At 34.3% G+C, this 23,304-nt stretch overlaps 1 protein-coding gene across 3 annotated transcripts in view; it reads left to right on the plus strand.

The window, feature by feature from the left end:
- Window positions 1-23,304, plus strand: part of ZPBP (zona pellucida binding protein) — a 189,023-nt gene that overhangs the window by 54,939 nt on the left and 110,780 nt on the right. For all 3 annotated transcript variants that reach the window (XM_003797745.2, XM_023517865.1, XM_023517866.1), the window contains one exon: window positions 2,627-2,776. In XM_003797745.2, coding sequence (XP_003797793.1) covers window positions 2,627-2,776 — 150 coding nt within the window. The remainder of the gene's footprint in view (window positions 1-2,626; window positions 2,777-23,304) is intronic.

A 23,304-nucleotide genomic window follows, 5' to 3' on the forward strand; every position in this document is an offset into this window, starting at 1 on the left:
GTCATTTGATCTTTGATAAGCCTATCAAAAACATTCAGTGGAGGAAAGACTCCCTATTTAACAAATGGTGCTGGGTGAACTGGCTGGTGACCTGTAGAAGACTGAAACTGGACCCCCACCTTTCACCATTAATAAAAATTGACTCTCACTGGATCACAGATTTAAACTTAAGACATGAAACTATACAAATACTAGAAGAGAGTGCAGGGGAAACACTTAAAGAAATTGGCCTGGGAAAATATTTTATGAGGAAGACCCTCACTGACAATGGAGACAACACCAAAAATATATTGCTGGGATATGATCAAAGTAAAAAGCTTTTGCACAGCCAAGAGCACTGTAAGTAAAGCAATCACACAGCCTTTAGAATGGCAGAAGTTATTTGTAGGTTATGTTTCTAACCAAGGTCTTATACCTCGAATCCACAGAGAATTCAAACTTATCAATAAGAGGACAAATGACCTCATTTGTATGTGGGCAAGAGATTTGAACAGAAACTTCTCTGAAGAAGACAGGTGAATGGCCAACAAACACATGAAAAAATACTCAACATCTTCAATCTTCAGAGAAATGCAAATCAAAAGCACTTTGAGATACCGTCTAACTCCACATCACAAAATTCCCAAACTGCAGATGTTAGCATGGATGTGGAGAGAATTGATTACTTCTACACCACTGGTGGGAATGTAAACTAATACAGCTTTTTTGAAAAAGTTTGGAGAATACTCATGGAACTAAAAGTAGGCCTACTATTGGATCCTGCAATTCCTCTACTAGGTATAAACACAATGATGAAAAATCATTTTACAATAGGGTGGCACCCAATAAAAAATAAGAACTTTAAAAAAATCATTTTACAACAAATAAATTTGCACCAGAATGTTTATTGCAGCCCAATTTATAATTGCCAAGTCATGGAAGCAGCCCAAATTTCCATCAACCCAGGACTAGATCAATAAATTGGATATGTGTCTACCATGGAATACTGTGCAGCCATAGAGAAATGTTGGATACTATACATCTTTTATGTTTATATGGATGGAACTGAAACATATTCTTTTTCATAAAGTATCTCAAGAATGGGGAAAAAATATCCAATGTACTCAATACTATTATGAATCCAATGTATAATCACCTACACATTCACACAAATGATAAAACACAACTATAGTCCACGAAGAAGGAGGGAAGAAAAGGGAGAGGGGAGAGGAAGGGGAAGGGCAAAAAGAAGGAGAGTATTTGGCGGGACCTCACCTATTGTGCACAATGCAATGGCAGGTGTCAAAACTATTCAGAGTAGAGTATAGATGTCTTACCACAACAAATAAATAGGTGAGGTGATGGTAATGTTAATCAGTTTGATGTAAGCATACCATATTGTATATCAAATCACACTATACTCCATAAATGTGCACAGTTATGATTTAATAAAAAAATTGAAAAATTGAATTCCGGGGCGGGGCATATACATCTATTCATTTCTCCTTCAATATCTCAAGCAGTACTTGCATGTACTAGAATAGGGATGGGGAGCCTCTAGCCTTCTATAAACTCAATAAATATTTGTTAAACAAATTAATACTGAAAATTTCAACACTAAGAAACTCATCCTTTATGTTATTTTTGAGACATATTTTAAATTAAAATTATAAGCAATAAATTACTTAAAATAGGAAAAGATTGGCAATTAGTTCCTGAAATAGTACTTTCTGTTTCAATTAATAGAGTATGGAATTAGTGACTAAGCAAATTGTAATATCTAAGAAATTTTCAAATGAAAAACTGTGGTTATGAACTTTCAGAGTAACAGATTTGTAGCTTTCTCAAGTACTTTAACATTAGTTGTATTTGTTATACAGAATGATCCTGTGAGATAGCTTATTGTGTGTTATGATTATTTACTGTACAAATGAAGGAGCTGGATTTCATGAAGATTTAGTGGCTACTCAGGGTTATATAGTTTCTAAGAGAGAAAGGTATTCTTGAAGCCCAGGTCTTACTGCCTTAAAGGCAGATTGACTTTCCATTTCCCAGGGTAGCCTTCTTTCAGTGTGGCACTTAGACGTGAGGCTTGTTAAATAGAAAGGGAGCTTACATCCCATTCTAACTTCCAATGCTGCAACTCTGTGATTGTGACCTTGAAAGGTTAGGTGATCTAATCGCCTATGTTTTTATTTTTCCTGCAACCTTCAAGGTTACAACCTAAATTTTGATTTTTATCATGTTTAGTGATAAGAAACGTCTAGTTGTTAGTGACTTTATATTCTGATAGCTTTTGTTATAGCTATACTATTCTATCTGTTTTATATGCAGCTTTTAAGCTGAGGTGATGTAAATTATATATATATAATTTTGCTGATAGTGTTCAGTTCATATTTGTGTCCTTGTTAATCTGTTACTACTTAGGCAGACACAAAAGTATCCAAGTCTGGTTAGTGAAAATCTGACACCAAGAAAGTTACCCTGGCAGGACCCTGATGATATGGCTAGTAGCTATGTCCCCAAATCCTTTAAGTGATAATATAGATAAATTTTTATCATCTTATTCTTCTTAGAAAATATTTTGGTATTTTATCTACCTTATGTAATTTAAGCAACTAATAACTGTATCTTATTCCTTTATTAGAAAACAGCACTGCACAAATAACATCCACAGGAAGCCTTATATTTCAGAACTTTGAGGAGAGTATGAGTGGAGTTTACACATGTTTCCTCGAGTATAAACCTACTGTGGAAGAAATTGTTAAAAACCTTCAACTAAAATATGTTATGTATGGTAAGAAGTGAAGATATTTGCATTTTAACATTTCTTAATGTTTGAAAATATTTAAATATATTTTAAAAGGATTTTGCTATTTTCAGTCCTATTTAATTAAAACATTTTACTGCCTGCCTATATTATATAAAGTGCTTTGTGAAGAGTTAGAGGTGAGGGCACAGGATGGCTAACAGAGAACAGTCTCTTTTCTTTAAAGAAATGTCAGAATTTATAGAGATAAATAAATTTAAGTGCATGAATGAAGCGGGGAGTATAGACATGATGTTGGGATTTTATTTATAATTACATTATATCTTTATATACACAGTCTTTAAAAATTTTAGAAAATTGCAAAAATGAACAGTGAAAATTATCAACTTTAAATTTGTCAAGTATAAAACGTGACTCGTTGCTTTACTATATACTTCCTCAATTTTTAGTAAGTTTGCACATCTTTCTATATTTTTTTCCCAATAGATTACATTGCCTTCCAAATTTGACTATCATTTTGCTTTTGAATAGTTTGCTGTTTGCTTATTAGTGTATAGGTATTGGGTACTCTGGATACCAATTCTTTCTTATTCATTTTTCAAATAATTTTTGCTTATTTCTCACTTGTCTTTACTTATAATGTTGTTTATACTAACAGAAGTTTCAAATTTTGTTGTAATGAGATTTATCAGTTTATTTCTCTGAATTACATTTTTATTTTGTTTTACTAAGATTGTTTCCTATACCTAGAAAATAAAAATAGTTTCCTGTATTTTCTTTTCTAGGCCAATTTTTTAAATTAAGCTTTTGTTTCAAGATAATTATAGACTCATATATTGTTGTGAGAACTAATTCAGAGAGATCTCATGTATCCATTACCTAGTGTCCCCCAGTGGTAACATTTTGTAAACAGGCCAAGATAATGACCTTGTTTTAGTCCACTTATTTTATTCATATTTCTGCAGTTTGTGTATTCATTTATGTGTGTGTGTAACTCTAACTGTTCTCACACATGTAGGGTCATAGATACATTTCCCACTGTAAACAAGATGTAGTAGAGTGCTATGGACAGAAGGATATCTTTTACTCTCCTTTTATAATTGAACTCACATTCTGCCTACCTATATCCATATATCTTGGTAACCATTAATTTTCTATAATTCTATAATTTTGTCATTTCAAAAATACAAATATAATGATATTTGATTTGGTTTTTGGGATTGGTTTTTCCATTTGGTCTAATTCCCTGGAGATTCATGTAAGTTGTATGCATTTAGTGTTGCTATAAGGAAATATCTGAGGCTGTGTAAAGAGAAGAGGCTTATTTGACTCATAGTATAATACAGGCTGTCCAAGAAGCATGGTATCAGCATCTGCTTCTGGTGAGGCTGCTTCCATTTGTGGCAGGGAAGAAGGGGAAATGGCATGTGTACCAATTGCATGGTGAGAAAGGAAGCAAGGAGGGAGTTTCAGGTTCTTTTTAACAACCAGCTCTCCTGGAAACTAATGGAGGGAGAACTCATTCACTGCCGTGAGGAACACACAAAGTAATTCATGAGGAGTATGTCCTTATGACCCAAATACCTCTCATTGGGCTTCACCTCCAACACTGGGGATCAAATTTCAACAGGAGATTTGGAGGGCGAAAACGTCCAAACTGTAGCAATCATTCATTCCTTTCTATTGTTGTCTTTCATAGTATGCATGTACCCCACATTTTTTTTAACCAGTCAAGCATTGAAGAGCATCTGGCTTGCTTCAGGGTTTTGGCTATTACATATAAAGCTGCTCATATTTGTGGATTATTTTAATATAGACAAAAATGTTGCCACACCTAAGTCCCTGGTCTTGGTTGCCACAGGAATGAACGAGGCATGACACAGATTAGAAGTACAAGCTTGTAGGAAGTGGGCTAACCTTGAGTGCAGGGTAGCCCAGAGCCCTGTCTGCAATGGCTGTTTATTAGGGTTACACACAACAGGTGTGGAGAGTTACAGTAATGACATACACAACAGGTGTGGAGAGTTAAGGTAATTACATAGAGGGCTGCATGTGTAAGGATTGCCATGTGCTCTTTCCTCACATGTTCTTTCCCCGCAACCCTCATGAAGATCTACTAAGCATCTATGTTTATTTAACACATGCTTAGTAATGAGTAACCCATCTTAACCTCATTCCAGAGCACTGAGTTACTTGGGGGATTGCCCCCAAGTCACAAAACATCTCTAGGCTTGCCAGGAGACTGTCCTGTTCACAGCATTTCCTTTTAATGTGATAAGAATCAGTAACGTTCTTTTGCAAGCATGGTGTCCATTTCTCTACACAAACGTTTTCATTTACATGGGGCAAATGTCCAAAGTATGTTTTCCAGAGTGGCTGTACCATTTTATGTTCCCACCAGCAATATAAGAATGATCCAGTTTGGCCACATCTTCACTAGCATGTGGTGCTATAATTACTTATTATTTTAGCTATTTTGATAGGTGTGAAGAAACATTTCATTGAGATTTTAATTTATATTTCCCTAATAGCTAATGTTTTGAACATGTTTGTATGAGTTTATTTACCCTTTATACTTACTGTTTGAAGAAACATCTACTGATATTAGTTGATCATTTTTTTCTCATTGTATTGTTTATATATTACTGTTGAGTTTTTGATAGTTTTAAATATATATACATGCACACATATATTCATGCATGTATATATATATATATGCACATACATAGGCATACATATGTATATTTCTAGATACTGTTCCTTTGTTGGGTATGTTATTTGCAAATATTTTCTTCTACTATATCTTGTCTTTTCATTCTTTTGATGGGATCTTTACTGAGCCAAAGTTTGAAAATCTAATGAGGTTTGGTTTATCACATTTGCTTTTATGAATCAGAGTTTTGGTATTGATACAAAGAATCTTTTGCCTGCACCTAGATACCAGATTTATTTGCCTATTTTTTAATGTGTCATAGTTTTCCTTTTAGCATTTATGTATGGGATGCATTTGAGTTAATTTTTGTATGAGATATATTGATGTTTGGTGAAGGGTGAATTTTTTTTGGCATGTTCAGTTTCTCCTGCAGTATTTCTTGGAAAGGTTATCTTTATTGAATTACTTTTGCACCTTTGTTAGAAATCGAGCATATTTGCATGGGTCTTTTCATAGGTTCTTTAATTTCTTTCATTGATCTGTAGGTTTATACTTCATTTGCTAAAACCACACATTTGATTACTATGAGAACATAGGAAACCACAATACCAGGTGTAGCAATTCCTCCCACTATTTTTTGTTTTCAAGTTAGTTTTCAAAGATAGTTTTTTTCGAATAATTTTGTATGTATGTACAAATTATCTTGGTGTGATTTTCATGCTAATTACATTAATTATGTAGATAAACTTGGGGGATAATTACTGTCTTTACTACATTGAATTTTGTATTCCGTAGACATGGTATGTCATTCCATTTATTAAGTTTTCTTTGATTTCTTTTACCTGCATATTCATATCTTGTTAAATATATACCTAAGTATGTAATTTTTGTTTTTCTATAGTAATTATAAATGCTGTTACATTTTATGTTTTGAATTTCATGTTTATTACTTATATATAGAAATACCATTTATTATTTGTGTGTTGATCTTCTGTTTTTCCACCCTGCTGAAGTTATATAACAATTCTAGCCTTTTTGTTTTTTGTAAATTCTTCATGGGACAGTCGTGGTATCTGAACTTAGGGACAGTTTTACTTCTTTTCAATCGTTATCCTTCTTTTTCATTTTTATGGCCTTATTAAGGAGGCTAGGGCTTCTGTTATTGTGTTGAATTAGCATGGTGAGAAGTATGATGTTAGCTGTGTGTTTCTTGTGGGTGCCAGTTTTTAGGTTGAGGAAGTTCCTTTTCATTCTATATTTGTTGATTGTTTTTATTATAAAAATTTGTTGGAGTTTATCAGATTTTTTTCCTGTATCAATTAATATACATGTGGCTTTTATTTTGTATTTTATTAATATGGTATGTTACATAATTGATTTTCAAATGTTAAATAATACTTGCATTATTGGGATAAATCCCATTTGGTCATGGTGTATCCTTTCAATATGCTGCTGATATTTTTTCAGAATTTTTGCATCTTTGGTCTTAGGAGATATTTATTTATGGTTTCCTTTTCTTGTGATATATTTGTCTGATATTTGGGTAATAACTGGCTTCATACAGTGAGTTGGGTGTGTTCCCTTCTATTATAATTTGGGAAGAGTTTATTCAGAATTGTTAATACAACTTTAAATGTTTGCTGGAATTCATCAGTGACATCAGGGAATGGGCTATGTTTACATGGGTATTTTTTGATTACTAATTGAAACTCTTTGTTATATATCTATTAGTATTTTTTTGTCTTTATTCAGTTTAAGTAGTTTGTGTCTTTTTAGGAATGTCTTTTTTATCTAAATTATTTGCATAGAGTTGTTCATAGTGTTCTTTTATAATTCTTTTTATTTTTTAAAGTGGGTAGTAATATCTTTCATTTCTCTTAGAGTTTCTCTCTTTTCATAAATCTAAGTAAAGGCTTATAACTGTCTCTTCAACAAACTAGGTTTGGTTTCATTGATTTTCACTTTTTCATTCTTTATGTCATTTATCTCTGCTCTAGTCTGTATTATTTAATATTTCCTTCTTTTTACTTACTTTATATTAAAATTTCTCTTTTCCATTATCTTAGAGTAAAAAAGTTATTGACTTGAGATTCTTTTTTATTAAAAAGGTGTATTTTATGTATGTATATATGTGTATATAAAGACACATAACTTCCAAGTACTTTTCATTTTTATTTGCATCAAGATATTTTCTAATTTCACTTTTGATTTCTTCTTTGACCTATTGATTATTTAAGAGTATGTTGTTAATTTCTATACGTTTATGAGTCTCTCAAATTTCTTTCTGCTATTGATTTTTAATTTTCATTATACCATAGAAAATATGATATTTCAATTTTATCAAGGTTTGTGACTTAGCATATGCTCCATCTTTGAGAATGTTCTATATCTGCCTGAGACAAGTGATTATTCTGCATTTATTGTGGGAGTATTTACTATGAATGTCATATCTATTTGGTTCATAGTATTATTTAAGTCTTCTATGGCCTTGTTGATTTATTGCCTAGTTCTTTTATCTGTTATTGTAAATGGGCAGTTGAAGTCTCCAATATGTATTCTTTTCATTTTTGCTTTGTGTATTTTAGTGCCTTATTGTTTGGTATATGTATGTAATTGTTCTGTATTTCTGATTTATGGACTTATCATAATAAGTTTATCTTTTTTCTTTAGTAACTTTTGTTTAGTTTTAAAGTCTATTTTATGGTAATTGTATAGCCACTACTGCTTTATTATGATTGCTTTGTGCATGGTATATCTTTTCCAACCTCTTACTTTCAACCTATTCATATATTTCGATCTAAATGCATCTCATGTAGACAACATGTACTGTAGTTGGATATTACTTTTTAAATCCAATGACCGTCTCTGTTTTTTGATTTGTTTAATCTATTCACATTTAATGCTATTACTGATATAATGTGATATGCATTGCCATTTTAATTTTCGTTTCCATAGTCCTCATGGATGTTTCTTTAGTCTTCATTAAATTAAATAAATATTTTTTTTTCTTTTATTAAGTCAAATACACATAGATCATGAATACATTTATGCATAAGTGGGGTATAATGTGTTGATTTTTTATATACAATCTGACATGTTTACATCAAACCAATCAACACAGCTTTTGCCTCATTTACTTGATTATTGTGTTAAGACATTTATGTTCTATACTTGACAGATTTGACTTATACCCTTGCAATATGCTCCATAAGTGTGGTCCTGCCTTTTATCCTCCCTCTATCAAACCTTCCCCTTCCCTTCCCACTCCATCTTCTCCTTCATCCTGGGCTATAGTTGTGTTCATTTTCTAAGGTAGCATTTTAATTTCTTTAGCTATTTTTTACTATATATATATATTTGAGTTATTTCCTAATTGCTCTGGAGCTTACCATATATATATGAACTATATGAATTAGCATCAGATTTACACTAACTTAATTCTAGTGGGCAATAGAAATGTTACTCTTAGGTAGTTTTGTTCACTTTCCCTCTTTTTTGTAGTATCAGTATTATACATATTACATCTGTAAATATTATAAACCAAATAGTTACTCATTATCATTTCATATAATTTTATGTCCTTCAAATAAGCTGAGAGTGGAAAGGAGAGCAAGTGTGTATTTATAGATTCTGTTATATTAGTCTTCTTCTTTAGTATTTGTGGTTCTCTTCATTTGTTCCCACGTATTCAAGTTACAATCCAGAGTCATTTCCCTAGTCCAGTACAGTTGTGCTCTCACCCATATCTTCTGTGTTCCTTTTGACAAATATGTATTTGTATGTTATACATCCTTTGATACATTACATATGTGAATCCTTTTATGGATTTGCTTTTTAAATCGGTATAGAAGAAATAGAGACGTATGTTGTCTTTATAATTACATAATTAGGTTTATCAGTACACTTTATTTTTTGTATAGATTCTACTTATTGGCTGGCATCACATTTTTTCAGTCTGATGAATTGTACGGTAGGTGTATGTGACAAACATTGCTAATTCTTTCTTCTGTCAGTTACTCAAGTTACTTTTGAGCCCTTTGCTGCATATTTCCTTTGAGTCCTTTTACTTTCCAACTACTGAGTTTCTGTTTGGTTCTTCTTTAAAAAATAATTTTAGTTCTTATTGATATTTTCTCTTTACTGTAACATTATCATTATGCCTTTCTTCTTAAGTCTTGATTTTTTTGGTTCTTTTCACATGTTTATAATGGTTACTTCTAAGTCTTTATATTTTAGATCCCACATCTGGCCTGTCTCACAGATAGTTTCTGTTGCGGACCTTTTCCAGTATATGAATCATACTATCTTATTTCCTTACATGTCTTATAAATTATTATCAGAAACTGGACATTTAAAATAATATATTCACGTGTTGCTTATCAGTGGAGTTACATTCTGAGAAATGTAACATCAGGCAATTTTATTGTGTGAACATTGTAGAGTGTACTTACACAAACCTAGGTGGTGTGTGTGCCTACTGCATAACTGAGCTGTATGGTATATTGTTACACCTAGCTACAAACTGTACAGTATATTACTGTATACTATTACTGAATACTATAGGCAGTTTTAACAGTACTTGTGCATCTAAACATAGAAAAGGTACAGTAAAAATGTGGTATTTTAATCTTATGGGACCTGTGTTGCATATGCAGTCCATCACTGACCAAAATGTCATCATGAGGTGCATTACTGTATACTGTAGCAAGTCTGAGTAAGGGTTGCTACACTATCCCTCCTCTTCTCCCAACCAGCGTTGTTATAATTATTTTCTATCTGTTTGTTTTGCACGTAACTGCACAATTTCACTGAAGTTCACTTTCTAGTGTGAAGCCCCTGATGTTTGTCTGTGGAATGTGTAGTTTGAGTGTACCCACAGAAGTTTTGGTAGGGCTTCCTCTATTCCTTTCCCCGATCATACACACTCACCTGATTGATCTATTGCTTTCAGCAATGCCCTGGAAAATGCATTTCTTTAAATACTGATCCAATTAAATTTCTTAAAGAGCTAGTACTTCAGGGCAGAGTTTAAGATTTGTTTTGACGTCTAGATTGCTCTTCCCAGGTGACTTTCTGAGTGGCTCTTTGGCTAGCCTCTAGTTTAACCTATAACTTCAGGGAATCTGAGAATCACTTTCCCATTGAGCTTGTACATATTTTTTTGAACGTGAAGTCAGTTCCCTTGAGAAGAGACTCAGAGCTTTCTGTTTTGCAGCCTGGTCCTTCTCCTTGGGTCAGTACTCAGCCACAGCTCTAGAGCTGGTGGCAGTGGTGTACTTCTTTCTGACAGCACCCTTCTTTAGGGGCTACGCACTTGACAGAGGGGTAGCGTGTCCTCAGGTATCCTCAGCTTGCAGTTCCTGATGTGCAACCTTCACATCATGAGCTGAGGTAAGGGAGATGGGGGCCCATATTCTCAGTGTTCTTATGCCTTATGTAAAGAACCTATCTCGGGAGGGGGGGCTAGGTGAAAGAAGTGTAAGCTATCACCACTCCAACATAGGCACCTGCAAGTTAACTCTAGTAGTAGGTAGTTGGAGCTGTGGGGAAAGAGCACTCTGTGTTTTTGATGCACAGACCTGGAATGGAGTCTCTCCACTGAGTGGGATGCAGGGAGTGAGGAGGAGGAGGAAGCAGGTCTTGGTTCAAATACTGTTTGTACTGTGTTCTTACTAACTGAGTAGACTTTCTTGAATAAATATTTCTTTATTTTTTTCTATGTCCTTAGGACGATTTCCAAGACTGTTTTTAAATTTAATTTTTTAAATTTTAGAATATCATGACAGTATAAACGGTTTGGTTACATAAGTTACTTCCATACAATTTCAGTCAGAGTTATAAGTGTGTCCATCACCGATATAGTTTGCATTTTACCCACAAGTTATGAATTTACACATCTCCCTCCTCCCTCCTGTTTGATTTCCATATGTGCACATAAGTGAGTACATACAGTGTTTATTTTTCCATTCTTGTGATATTCCACTTAAAAGAATGGTCTTCAGTCCCATCTAGGTTAATACAAGAGGTATTGGTACCCCATTTTTTTAATGGCTGAATAGTACTCCATGGTATATGTATCCACATTTTATTAGGCCACTCATGTATTGATGGTCACTTAGGTTGTTTCCACATCTTTGCAATTGTGAATTGTACTGTTATGAACATTCAAGTTCAGGCATCTCTTTTTATAAAATGGTTTTTAAATTTTCCTTTGGAAAATACCCAGAAGTTGAATTGCTGGATCAAATGGTGGGTCTACTTTCAGTTTTCTGAGGTTTCTCTGTACCACTTTCCGTAGAAGTTGTGCTAGATTGCGGTCCTACCAACAGGGTATAAGTGTTCCTGTCTCTTCACATCCATGCCAGCATTTGTTGTTTTGGGATTTGGGGGACTTTTCTCACTGTAGTGAGAATGGCTTTTATCAAAACCATTGTGGTTTTGGTTTACATTTCCATGATGATTAGAGACATTATTCTATCTTCTTTTGAAAAGTTTCTGTTCATGTCTTTTGCCCACTTTTTTAAATGGGATTGTTTGGTTGTTTGTTCTTGATTTGCTTGAGTTCTTTGTAGATGCTGGTTTTATCTGATGTATAGCATGCAAATATTTCCTCCCATTCTGTGGTTTTTCTATTCACTTTATTGATCGTTTCCTTGGCTCTTTAATTTGATCAGATACAGTTTATATATTTTTGTCATTGCCACGGTTGCTTTTGGGATCTTCTTCGTAAAGTCTTTGCCTCAGCCAATTTCTATAACAGTTATTCCAACATTTTCTTCTAAAATTCTTATAGTTTCATGCCTTAGATTTAAGTATTTTACCAATTATGAATTAATTTTTGTGAGTGGTAAGAGGTGCAGATCCTGTTTCAGTCTTCTACATGTGGCTGTCCAATTTCCCCAGTACCATTTATTGAATAGGGATTCTTTTCCCCACTGTATGTTTTTGTTTGCTTTGTTAAACATTAGATGGCTATATGAGGATGCTTTTATATCTGGGTTTTCTGTTGTGATCCATTGGTCTGTGTCTTGTTTTTCTGATAGTACCATGTTGTTTTAGTTACTATAACCTTGTAGTATAGCTTGAAGTCTGGTAAATTGATGCCTCCCAATTTGTTCCTTTTGCTTAACTTCTTAAATAATTGTTTTTAAAAAACAACTTACTTCAGATTTTGTTGGGGAGTGAGTTGTAGAGCTCCTCCAGTTGTCATGTCAGAAGTCTTCTATGTTCATGTTTTATAGTTGTTACTTAATTAGATTGCTATTTCCTTTCACCAATTATTTTTTTAGTACTCATTACTTTTTATTAGATTCACTATTTCTTCCTGTATACATTATAGTAATTCATATCTTCTTGAAGTAATTTGTCATAATTATCTTTATTATCTTTATTTATAATTATCTTTATCATAATAATTTTCTTCAATTTATCTCTCCAAATGTATTGACATGAAAATATTTATGTTGTATTTTTATGTGGTTATAGCTTGCTCATTTCAATTTATTAGTATGTTCTTTCATTTTGCTCTTGTTTCTTTGATTTTACTATCTTAATTTTTTTGTTTCACTAATTCATTCCTTTCCTCATCTTTCCTGTAATTTTTCCTTATCTTTCTTCTTTATGTTAACTTTGTCATTCCAAATAGAAAGTCTTCAGTTGAACAATTTACTTATTTTCTTTTTCCTTTTTTGGGCAAGTATATTTAAGGCTATAAATTTACTTTTTATTACTACTTTAATTGTATACCATGGTTACTTATAAGCTTATTATTATCATGTCTGAATATTTAATCATATCTACTGTGATTTGATTTGTAGACCATTGATTATTTAATAATGTTTAGTATGTATAAAAATGTTTGTGGGATTTTTATTATTGATTTTATTTTGATTTCATATGTCAGAGAATGTGGTTTATATATATTAACGTTTTAGGTATTGTTGACTTGTCCTTTATGGCCTCTAAAAAAGTTTGCTTGTTGACTTTGTTTTTTGGATGGAGAATATTAGGATTTATTTATTTATTTATTTCTCTTTTTTTTTTTTTTTTTTTTATTAGATCATAGCTGTGTACATTGATACTGTCATGGGGTACAGTGTGCTATTTTTATATACAATTTGAAATATTCTCATCAAACTGGTTAACATAACCTTCATGTCATTTTCTTAGTTATTGTGTTAAGACATTCATATTTGCTTCATTTAGAAAGATTCACATGTACCCTTAAAAGATAACCCATAGATGCGATCCCACCAATCACGCTCCCTCCGTCCATCCCCCCCCATTCTACTCCCTCTCCCCTTCCCCCATATACTTGGGCTAAAATTGGGTTATAGCTTTCCTATGAAAGCTGTAAATTAGTTGCATAGTAGGGCTGAGTACATTGGATATTTTTTTCCCATTCTTGAGATACTTTGCTAAGAAGAATATTTTCCAGCTCTATCCATGTAAACGTGAAGGAGGAAAAAGCTCCATCCTTCTTTAGGGCTGCATAGAATTCCATGGTGTACATATACCACAGTTTATTGATCCATTCATGAGTCTATGGGCACTTGGGCTTCTTCCATGGCCTAGCAGTTACGAATTGGGCTGCAGTAAACATTCTGGTACAAACATCTTTGTTGTAGTGTGCTTTTTGGACTTCTGGATATATACCTATTAAAGGAATTATAGGATCAAATGTCAGTTTTACTTTTAGTTCTCTAAATGTTCTCCAGATGTCTTTCCAAAAGGAAAGTATTAGTCTGCAATCCCACCAACAGTGTAGAAGTATTACCTTTTCTCCAATACCATGCCAGCATCTATGATTTTGGGATCTTGTGATATGGGCTAATTTTACTGGTGTTAAATGATATCTCAAAGTAGTTTTAATTTGCATTTCTCTGATGATTAAGGATGATGAACATTTTTTCATATATCTATAGCCCATGCACCTATCTTCTTCAGAGAAGTTTCTCTTCAAGTCCCTTGCCCACCCTGAGATGGGATCACTTGTTCTCTTCTTGCTAATAAATTTGAGTTCTCTGTGGATTCTGGTTATTAACCCTTTCTCAGAGACATAACCTGCAAATATCTTCTCCCATTGTGAGGGCTGTCTGCTTGCTTTACTTACTGTGTTCTTGGCTGTGCAGAAGTGTTTTAGTTTGATCAGGTCCCAGTAGTGTATTTTTGATGTTGCTTCAATTGCCCAGGGTGTGTGTGGGGGGTCCTCTTCATAAAATTTTCACCCAAGCTAATTTCTTCAAGTGTTTTCCCTACACTTTCTTCTAGTATTTTTATAGTTTCATGTCTTTAGTTTAAATCTTTAATCTAGTGAGAGTCTATCTTAGTTAGTGGTGAAAGGTGTGGATCCAGTTTCAGTCTTGTACAAGTTGCCAGCCAGTTTGCCCAGCACCATTTGTTAAATAGGGAATCTTTACCCCACTCGATGTTTTTAAATGGATTGTCAAAGATCATACAATGGTAAGTAGCTGGGTTCATCTCTTGGCTCTCTATTCTGTTTTTGTGCCAGTACTATGCTGTTTCGATCACTATCGATTTATAGTATAGTCTGATGTCTGGTAGCATGATTTTTTCTGCTTTGTTTTTATTTCTGAGTAATGTCTTGGATATTCGAGTTTTTTTCTGATTCCATATAAAAGGAAGTATTATTTTTTCAAGATCTTTAAAGTATGAGAGTGGAGCTTTAATAGGGACTGCATTAAAATTATATATTGCTTTAGGTAGTATGGACATTTTAACAATGTTAATTTTCTTAGCTTTGTTTTTACTTCTGAGCAATGTCTTGGCTATTCGAGGTTTTTTCTGATTCCATATAAAACAAGTATCATTTTTCGAGATCTTTAAAGTATGAACGTGGAGCTTTAATAGGGATTACAGTAAAATTATATATTGCTTTGGGCAGGATGGACATTTTACCAATGTTAATTCTCCCAGCCATGAGCATGGTGTGTTTTTCCATTTGTTAACATTTTCAGCTATTTCTTTTCTTAGAGTTTCATAGTTTGCGTCATAGAAATCTTTGACGTCCTTTGTTAGGTAAAGTCCCAAATATTTCATCTTCTTTGGCACTACTGTGAATGGAATAGAGTTCTTGACTATTTTTTCAGCTTGACTGTTGTTGGTATATATAAAGGCCACCGATTTATGAGTGTTTATTTTGTAACCTGAGACACTGCTGTGTTCCTTGATCACTTCTAAGAATTTTGTAGTAGAATCCCTGCTGTTTTCCAGGTATACAATCATATCATCTGCAAAGAGTGAAAGTTTGATCTTTTCTGATCCTATGTGGATACCTGGATTGCCCTTTCTTCCCTAATTGCAATGGCTGAAACTTCCATTACAATGTTAAAGAGCAATGGAGACAATGGAAACCTTGTCTGGTTCCTGATTTGAGTGGAAACGATGTCACTTTAACTCCACTCAATACAATATTGGGTTTGCTGTAGATGGCCTCTATCAATTTGAGAAATGTCCCCTTTATACCAATTTTCTTAAGTGTTCTGATCATGAAGAGATGCTGGATATTATCAAAAGCTTTTTCTGCATCAACTGAGAGAATCATATGGTCTTTGTTTTTTAATTTGTTTATGTGATGAATTACATTTATAGATTTACATATGTTGAACCATCCTTGAGATCCTGGGATAAAACCCAGTTGGTTGTGGTGTATAATTTTTTTGATGTGTTGCTAGATTCTTTTTGTTAGGATCTTGTTGAATATTTTTGCATCAATATTCATTAGTGATATTGGTCTGTAATTTTCTTTTCTTGTTGTGTCTTTTCCTGGTTTGGGGATCAAGGTGATGTTTGTGTCGTAGAATGTGTTGTATAGTATTTCTTCTTTTTCTATGTTTTGAAAAAGGTTAAGTAATATAGGTACTAGTTCCTGTCTAAAGGTTTGGTAGAATTCTGACATGAAGCCATCTGGTCCCGGGCTTTTCTTTTTAGGAAGATTTTGTATAGTTGATGCTATTTCAGAACTTGATATAGGCCTGTTCAACATTTCCACTTCATTCTGGCTGTCTTGGAAGGTGACGTGCTTCCGAGTATTGATTGATTTCCTTCAGATTTTCATATCTCTGAGAATAAAGTTTCTTGTAATATTCGTTAAGGATTTTTTGAATTTCCATGGGGTCTATTGTTATTTCATTTTACCATTTCTGATTGATGAAATTAAAGATTTTACTCTTTTTTTCTTGGTTAGGTTGGCCAAAGGTTTATCTATTTCATTGACCTTTTCAGAAAACCAACTTTTTTATTTATTGATCTGTTGTATAATCCTTTTGTTTTCAACTTCATTTAATTATGCTCTAATTTTGGTTATTTCTTTTCTTTTGCTGGGTATGGGATTGGAGTGTTCTTATTTTTTAAGTGGCTTGAGATGTCCCATTCAGTTAACTTCCTGTCTTTCCGTTTTCTTGAGGAAGGCTTGATGTGCTATAAATTTCCCTCTTAGGATGCCTTTGTGTTATACCAGACGTTCTGGTAACTCATGTCTTCATTATCGTTTTGCTCCAAAAATTTGGTAATTTCCTTCTTGAACTCATCTCTGACCACCTATCATTCAGCATAAGGCTATTTAGCTTCCATGTTTTTGTATGAGTCTGCAGATTCCTGTTGTTACTGAGTCCAACTTATTATTCCATGATGGTCTGAGAAGATGCATAGAATAAATTTTATACTTTTAGATTTACTGAGGTTAGACTTCTGACCTATAATGTGATCTATTTTGGGAGTATGTTCTGTGAGCTGATGAGAAAAATGTGTATTCAATTTTGTTAGGATGAAATGTTCTGTAGATATCTGTTAAATCCAAATACTGAATGACTAAGTTTAAATCTAAAATTTCTTTGCTAAGCTTCTTGTTGGAGGATCTATCCAACACTGCCAAAGGAGTATTGAAATCTCTGACTATGATGGAGCTGGAAGAAATCAAGTTGCTCATGCCTATTAGACTGTCTTTTATAAATTGAGGTGCATTCTGGTTGGGTGCATAAATATTGATAATTGAAATCTCATCGTATTTAGTATTAACCTTAACAAATACAAAGTGACCATCCTTATCCTTGCTTACTTTTGTTGGTTTAAAACCTATTGTATCTGAGAATAGAATTGCAACACCTACTTTTTTCTGCTTTCCATTTGCCTGGAATATAGATGACCATCTCTTCAGCCAGAGTCTATATTTATCTTTTAAGGTAAGATGAGATTCTTGTATGTAAAATATATCTGGCCTGAGTTTTTGTATCCAGTCTGCCAAGCTTTGCCTCTTTAGAGGACAATTTAAGACATTCACATTGATTGAGAGAATATTGATAAGCCTGGTAGAATTTTGGTTATGGAGTTTTTCCAAAGTCCGGTGGACATTTTTAATCCTTTCTCCACTGTGGAAGTTCGAATTTGATCAAAAGTTTCCTGTTGAGTTTACTTTTGTGGTGGAGGATTGTGCTGATCATTATGGAGGATAGGTCTGAGAATATCCCGGAGAGCTGGTTTAGTTATGGCAAATTTCTTCAACATGTGAATGTCATTAAAGCATTTAATTTCTCCATCATAAATGAAACTCAGTTTAGCTGGATACAGGATCCTGGGTTGAAAGTTATTTTGTTTTAGGAGATTAAAAGTCAACCACCCTCTTCTAACCTGAAAAGTTGCAGCAGAGATATGTGCTGTCATTCTAATATTCTTCCCCTTGTAGGTTATGGTTTTTTTTACATCTAACTGCTTTCAAAATTTTCTCATTCATATTAACTTTAGTGAAGTTAATTATGATGTGCCTGGGGGATGTCTTATTCAGGTTGAGTCATGCTCAGGTTCTGAAACTGCTATCTGAATTTTGGAATCTCTTGGCATTTCTGGAATGTTCTCTTTCATAATATCATGAAGAAGAACCTCTGTGTTTTGTGAAGCAACTTCGTCACCTTCATGGATTCTTATAAGGCGAATATTAGTTTTCTTCAAATTATCCCAGAGCTCTCTGATAGAAAAATCCTTTTTTGCTCTCCTTTTCTCTTCATTTTTAAGCGCTTGGGGTCATTCAAAAGCTTTGTCTTCAACATCAGAGATCCTTTCTTTTGCCTTCTCCATTCTGTTCCCGAGGGATTCTACTGTATTTCTCACATATTTAGGACTGCATACTCTTGCCTCAATGTTTCAAAATCTTTGGTCATTTTATCTTTGAAATTGTTGAATTCTTGAGACATCTTTTGAATAATTTCTTGAAATTCTAATTCCCTCCTTTCTTCCATTCTGTTGATATTATTTGCTACACAAATTCTGAACTCAATTTCTGACATATCAGCCATCTGTTTATGGATGAGATCTTCAATTGCATCTGCCCCATCCTTCCTTGTGGGAGTTGATCTACTCTCATTATTTAAGTTACCAGAGTTTTTCTGCTGATTCTGCCCCATGCTGAATTTACACCATTTGGAATCCGTATCAAAACCGTTCCGTAAGTGGATGCCACAGTAGAAGATGCCAGCTTCCTCTGGTTGCCCAGAGAGGCAGAGCATGTCTGTTTGGAAGAGCCTCAGGGGAGTGAGCCTTGCTGTTCCTGCTGCTGTGGCTGTTGCTCTTCACCTTGGGGTTTCACAATTCTAGAGTGTTTCCCTCTCAACTGACCATGTCTTATAGTTCTTAAGCCACAATCCGGGGATGCCAGGAGTGGGAGCACATGGCTCCATCAGTTCTGGTCCTGTGCAGCATGGGTATCTGGAGTGGGGAACTCCTCTGCCTCCACCTGTGGGATGCGCACTGCTCTAGCAAATAGTTCTGGGCCTGCCCAGAGCGGAGGACTCCTCCACCGCTGCCCGTGAGAGGCATGGCCCTAGCAAGTAGTTCTGGGGCCTCCTGTGTGGCTGCCTGTAATGGGGGACTCCTCTGTAGCTGCCCATGGAATGTTCAGGGGTCTAGCAGGTCTCTGGCTGTGGGGCCCAGACTGGGTGCTTGGTCCCACAGAGGTGGGGGACACTGGCCTTGCCCCTCCCACACTGTCTCTGTAGGCAAGGGGGGAAAGTTGGACTGGAAATTCAAAATGGCTGTGAAAACGTTTGTTCAATTTTTCTGCCAGGTGAGAGAGTGTTCAGAATCTCAGCACGGTCCTTCTAGGGAAGTAGATCCCCCTTCCTGTAGCTCTCACACCTTGAATGAGATAATAGGTCCTCAGTTCACCACTCACCTGTAGAAAACTTACAGGAGCAGACAAAGAAAAAATAAAGAGAAATACACAACTTTCTTAGGGGAGGGGTCAGACATTTTTCCTTTGGGATGTATTATGTACCTGTAGATTGCTTTCTTGGAGTCTCAACTTGCCTCAGCAGAGATGTCCCGCAGATATCACTCTTCTTTCTTGGCTGGGCTCCCAGTCTTCAACTTTATTGGGTATTTTCCGGATATTATCCTTCCCTCTGGATGGGAGCTTCTGTTGGAGGCTGGCGCCTGACAGCCATCTTGCCCCTCCCCCCTTGACTATTTTTTTTTTTTTGAGACAGAGTCTCACTTTGTTGTCCTCAGTAGAGTGCTGTGGCATCACAGCTCACAGCAACCTCAAACTCTTGGGCTTAAGCAATTTCTTGCCTCAGACTTTCAAGTAGCTGGGACTTCACTTGCTCGCCACAACAATTGGCTATTTTTTGGTTGTAGTTGTCATTGTTTTTTGGCAGGCCTGGGCTGGGTTCATACCTGTTAGCTCTGGTGTATATAGCTGTTGCCCTAGCCACTGAGCCACAGGCACCAAGTCGCTTCTTGACTATTATTTACTTTTATTTCCAAGACACTAATTAAAAATATTCATGAGGATTTTTTAATCTATCATTTATTTCTTTCAACTAAACTTTTTATATATTGAGATCTTCAAATGTGGTATATTTTGGTATTCTTGCAGAGATTACCAAATCTTCCTTCTGGTATGTTATAGCTGCCATTTTGTCTATTGACTTAAATTATTTATTTTTTAATTTTGATTACTTTAATTTTGATAACCTTTAATCTATTTTAGTAAGTATTTTCTATCTCCAATATTTAAATATTACTTTTTACAATCTTTACATGTTCTTGGGCAATAGCCAACTGTTTTTATAATTTCCTAATTATATATATTATACATATTGTGTAGACATATTATATATAGAATATATATGTTATATATATTAATTTATTCTTTTCTGCAATATTTTAAGATTTATATATTTTAATTTTATTTATATTAAATTTTAATAATGTACATATACTTCTGTTATCCTTACCATGAACAAAATATTTTTTATTACTCCTTTATCTGTATCGTGGTAGTACAATGCTATATTACTTTAAATTTGCATTTTCATTAACATTGTTATCTTTGAGCATTTATTTTCCCTATGAAGTTTTCTATTCATATATTTACCTATTTTTCTAAGTTCTTATTAATTTCTAATATCGTGAGTATTATATATCAGTGGTTATCAAATTATGGTCTGTGAAGCCCTGGGAGTCCCTGAGACCCTTTTATGCAAATAGGGTAAAAACTAATTTTATAATTATACTAACATATTATTTATAATTTCTAGTGTTATATATATTTGCACTGTGTCACTTTAGCAGAAAGCAAAGCTATGGTACCAGACTGCACTAGGAATTGAAGAGAAGAATATATATTTTTTTAAGTTTGTACATTTTTAGTTAATTTTTCTACTGAAAACAAGAGTTAACACAGTTAAAACCAGAAGAAGTTTATTAATGTGTGCTTTACCCATAATATGGGAAAAGACTCAGCTCACATCAAAAGTATCTCTTCCAAAGCAGTATGTTAAGGACCTTGCTTAGTTAGTATTTTTAAAGCAGCAGTAAATGTTAGCAGAGTGATAAGACAAGGAAAAGAGCAATTCCAGTCTTTTAAAAGGCTGAAAAATGTGGGAAGATAGTAAAGCTGTTTCTAGCTTCCTCTGGTGTCTGCTGGTGCTGACTCCAGTGAGGAAGGATTTGTGTCCTGTCATCAGGCAAATAAAGGGTAAGACAGAGTGTCCACCTGCCTTTAGTGTCTAATTCAGAAATATTTAATACTTTGGGAAGAAATGTTTTGGTTTCTTTTAGTCCCCTTTTTGAAACTTTACTTTCAGAAATTTTTATATATGAAAAGCCAGATTTATATTTTTACAGAGATTTGGTTTGGAGGTTTCATAATATGAGATTTGGCTTGGAGATTTTATGATAAGTTATTTGGCAAAGCGGGAGAAAAACCTAGATTGCAAAAAGTAGAAAAGATTAAATTTGAGGACATTGTCCCATCCTTGATGAAATCAAGTCTCTCATTCTTGAGCACAGTCAGTTTAGTTGCACAGCTGTATTGCATTTCAGGAGGTGGTATTATATGTGAGTTTTTATGAGAGTTTAGTTTCTATATGATGTGGGCAAACAGGGATTTAACAAGAGGTATTTTCTGTGGGAACAAAAACAAAAGTTAATGTCTGGAGAAATCTGCAAATTAAACTCTGAATTTGGAGAGAGATCAGAAAAAAAAACTTGGATTTGGGTTCAAAGCATTTTCAGATGGAGTGGGTAGGAAGTGGCAGTCTGACAGATTTTCCTGGATTGTAGTTGTATCAGCTATTTAAGTGAATTTTCTGTCTGTGTGAATAAGTGTGATTTTCTGAAGTTTATTTCAAGTTGTCTGTGGTGAGTCTATGGGTTGGTTTCCTCGCCTAGATGGACTTTTAAAAGTCTAATCTGAATTCCCTTATACAAAGTTACAGCTGGGCAGCACCTGTGGCTCAAAGGAGTAAGGTGCCAGCTCCATATGCCGGAGGTGGTGGGTTCAAACCCAGGCCTGGCCAAAAACTGCAAAAAAAAAAAAAAGTTACAGCAAAGCCAATTTAAAAAGAGCCTATATAGTCAGTCATTATTCTTGCTACAATTTATACAAATAATCGGGCCAAATATAATGACACTAAAACTTACTTTACAATAAGTAAAGCTTACCTTTAGCTTACAGGGATTCAGGAAAAAGTTTTAATTTCTAATGATTTTAAGTTAGAAGAGTAGGAGAAGAATTTGAAATATTGTCAGAAAGAGTTGTAGCCAGATACGGGAAGAATCCGAAAATTCAAGATTCAGTACAAATAATAAGAAAAAAAAAAACCTTAAAAGCAAATGGACAGGGCTGGAATCTAATAATAGATTAGATTATTTCTATAGTTTTGTTATTTCTTTTTCTAAAGTATTTTTTCTGTCTCTAGTCTTTCTTTTCTACCAAAGATAATCATGGTAAATCCAATTTATTTGTAAAGTAAGTTTTAGTGTCATTATATTTGGCCCGATTATTTGTATAAATTATAGCAAGAATAATGATTGACTATGTAGGCTCTTTTTAAATTGATTTTGCTGTAAATTTTTATAACGAAATTCAGATTAGACTTTTAAAAGTCCATCTAGGCTAGGAACCCAACCCACAGACTCACCATCAGGGTTTACCTATGGTCCCTGAGTGAATTCTTCTTTCCTTGAGGTTGCTGAGGTTGGGAAGTAATGCTTCCCAATCCAGTTCACCTGCTTAGGTTACTCAGCTGAGGTACAAACTTCAAACTAGAAAGTTCAGCCAAGGTATGGTGGGAATCAAAAGTGGGCGGAAACTGAAAATAAAGCTGGAGCAGCACAGGTAGCATGAATAGGAAGCAAAAGTGACCTGCACACATTTCAGTGTGACAGAGAAATTTTTTTTTAAATCAAAGAGAAAGTTTGGAGTATTTCCAAAGAGACTTAGAAGTGAGTCCTTCTCATGATCGTGAAGAGGTGGGACAGCCTGCAAACACAGTGCAGAGGTATCAACATCCTCTTTCTGTGCCTTGGAAATTGGTTGTAACTTTTTTATTGGCTTCTCTGGGCCTCCATGCAGTATTGCTCTTTTCTGTTGGTCACTGATTAT

The sequence above is a fragment of the Otolemur garnettii genome, unplaced genomic scaffold (genome assembly GCF_000181295.1).
Source record: "Otolemur garnettii isolate 467f Iridium unplaced genomic scaffold, OtoGar3 scaffold00123, whole genome shotgun sequence".
Taxonomy (NCBI): Eukaryota; Metazoa; Chordata; class Mammalia; order Primates; family Galagidae; genus Otolemur; species Otolemur garnettii.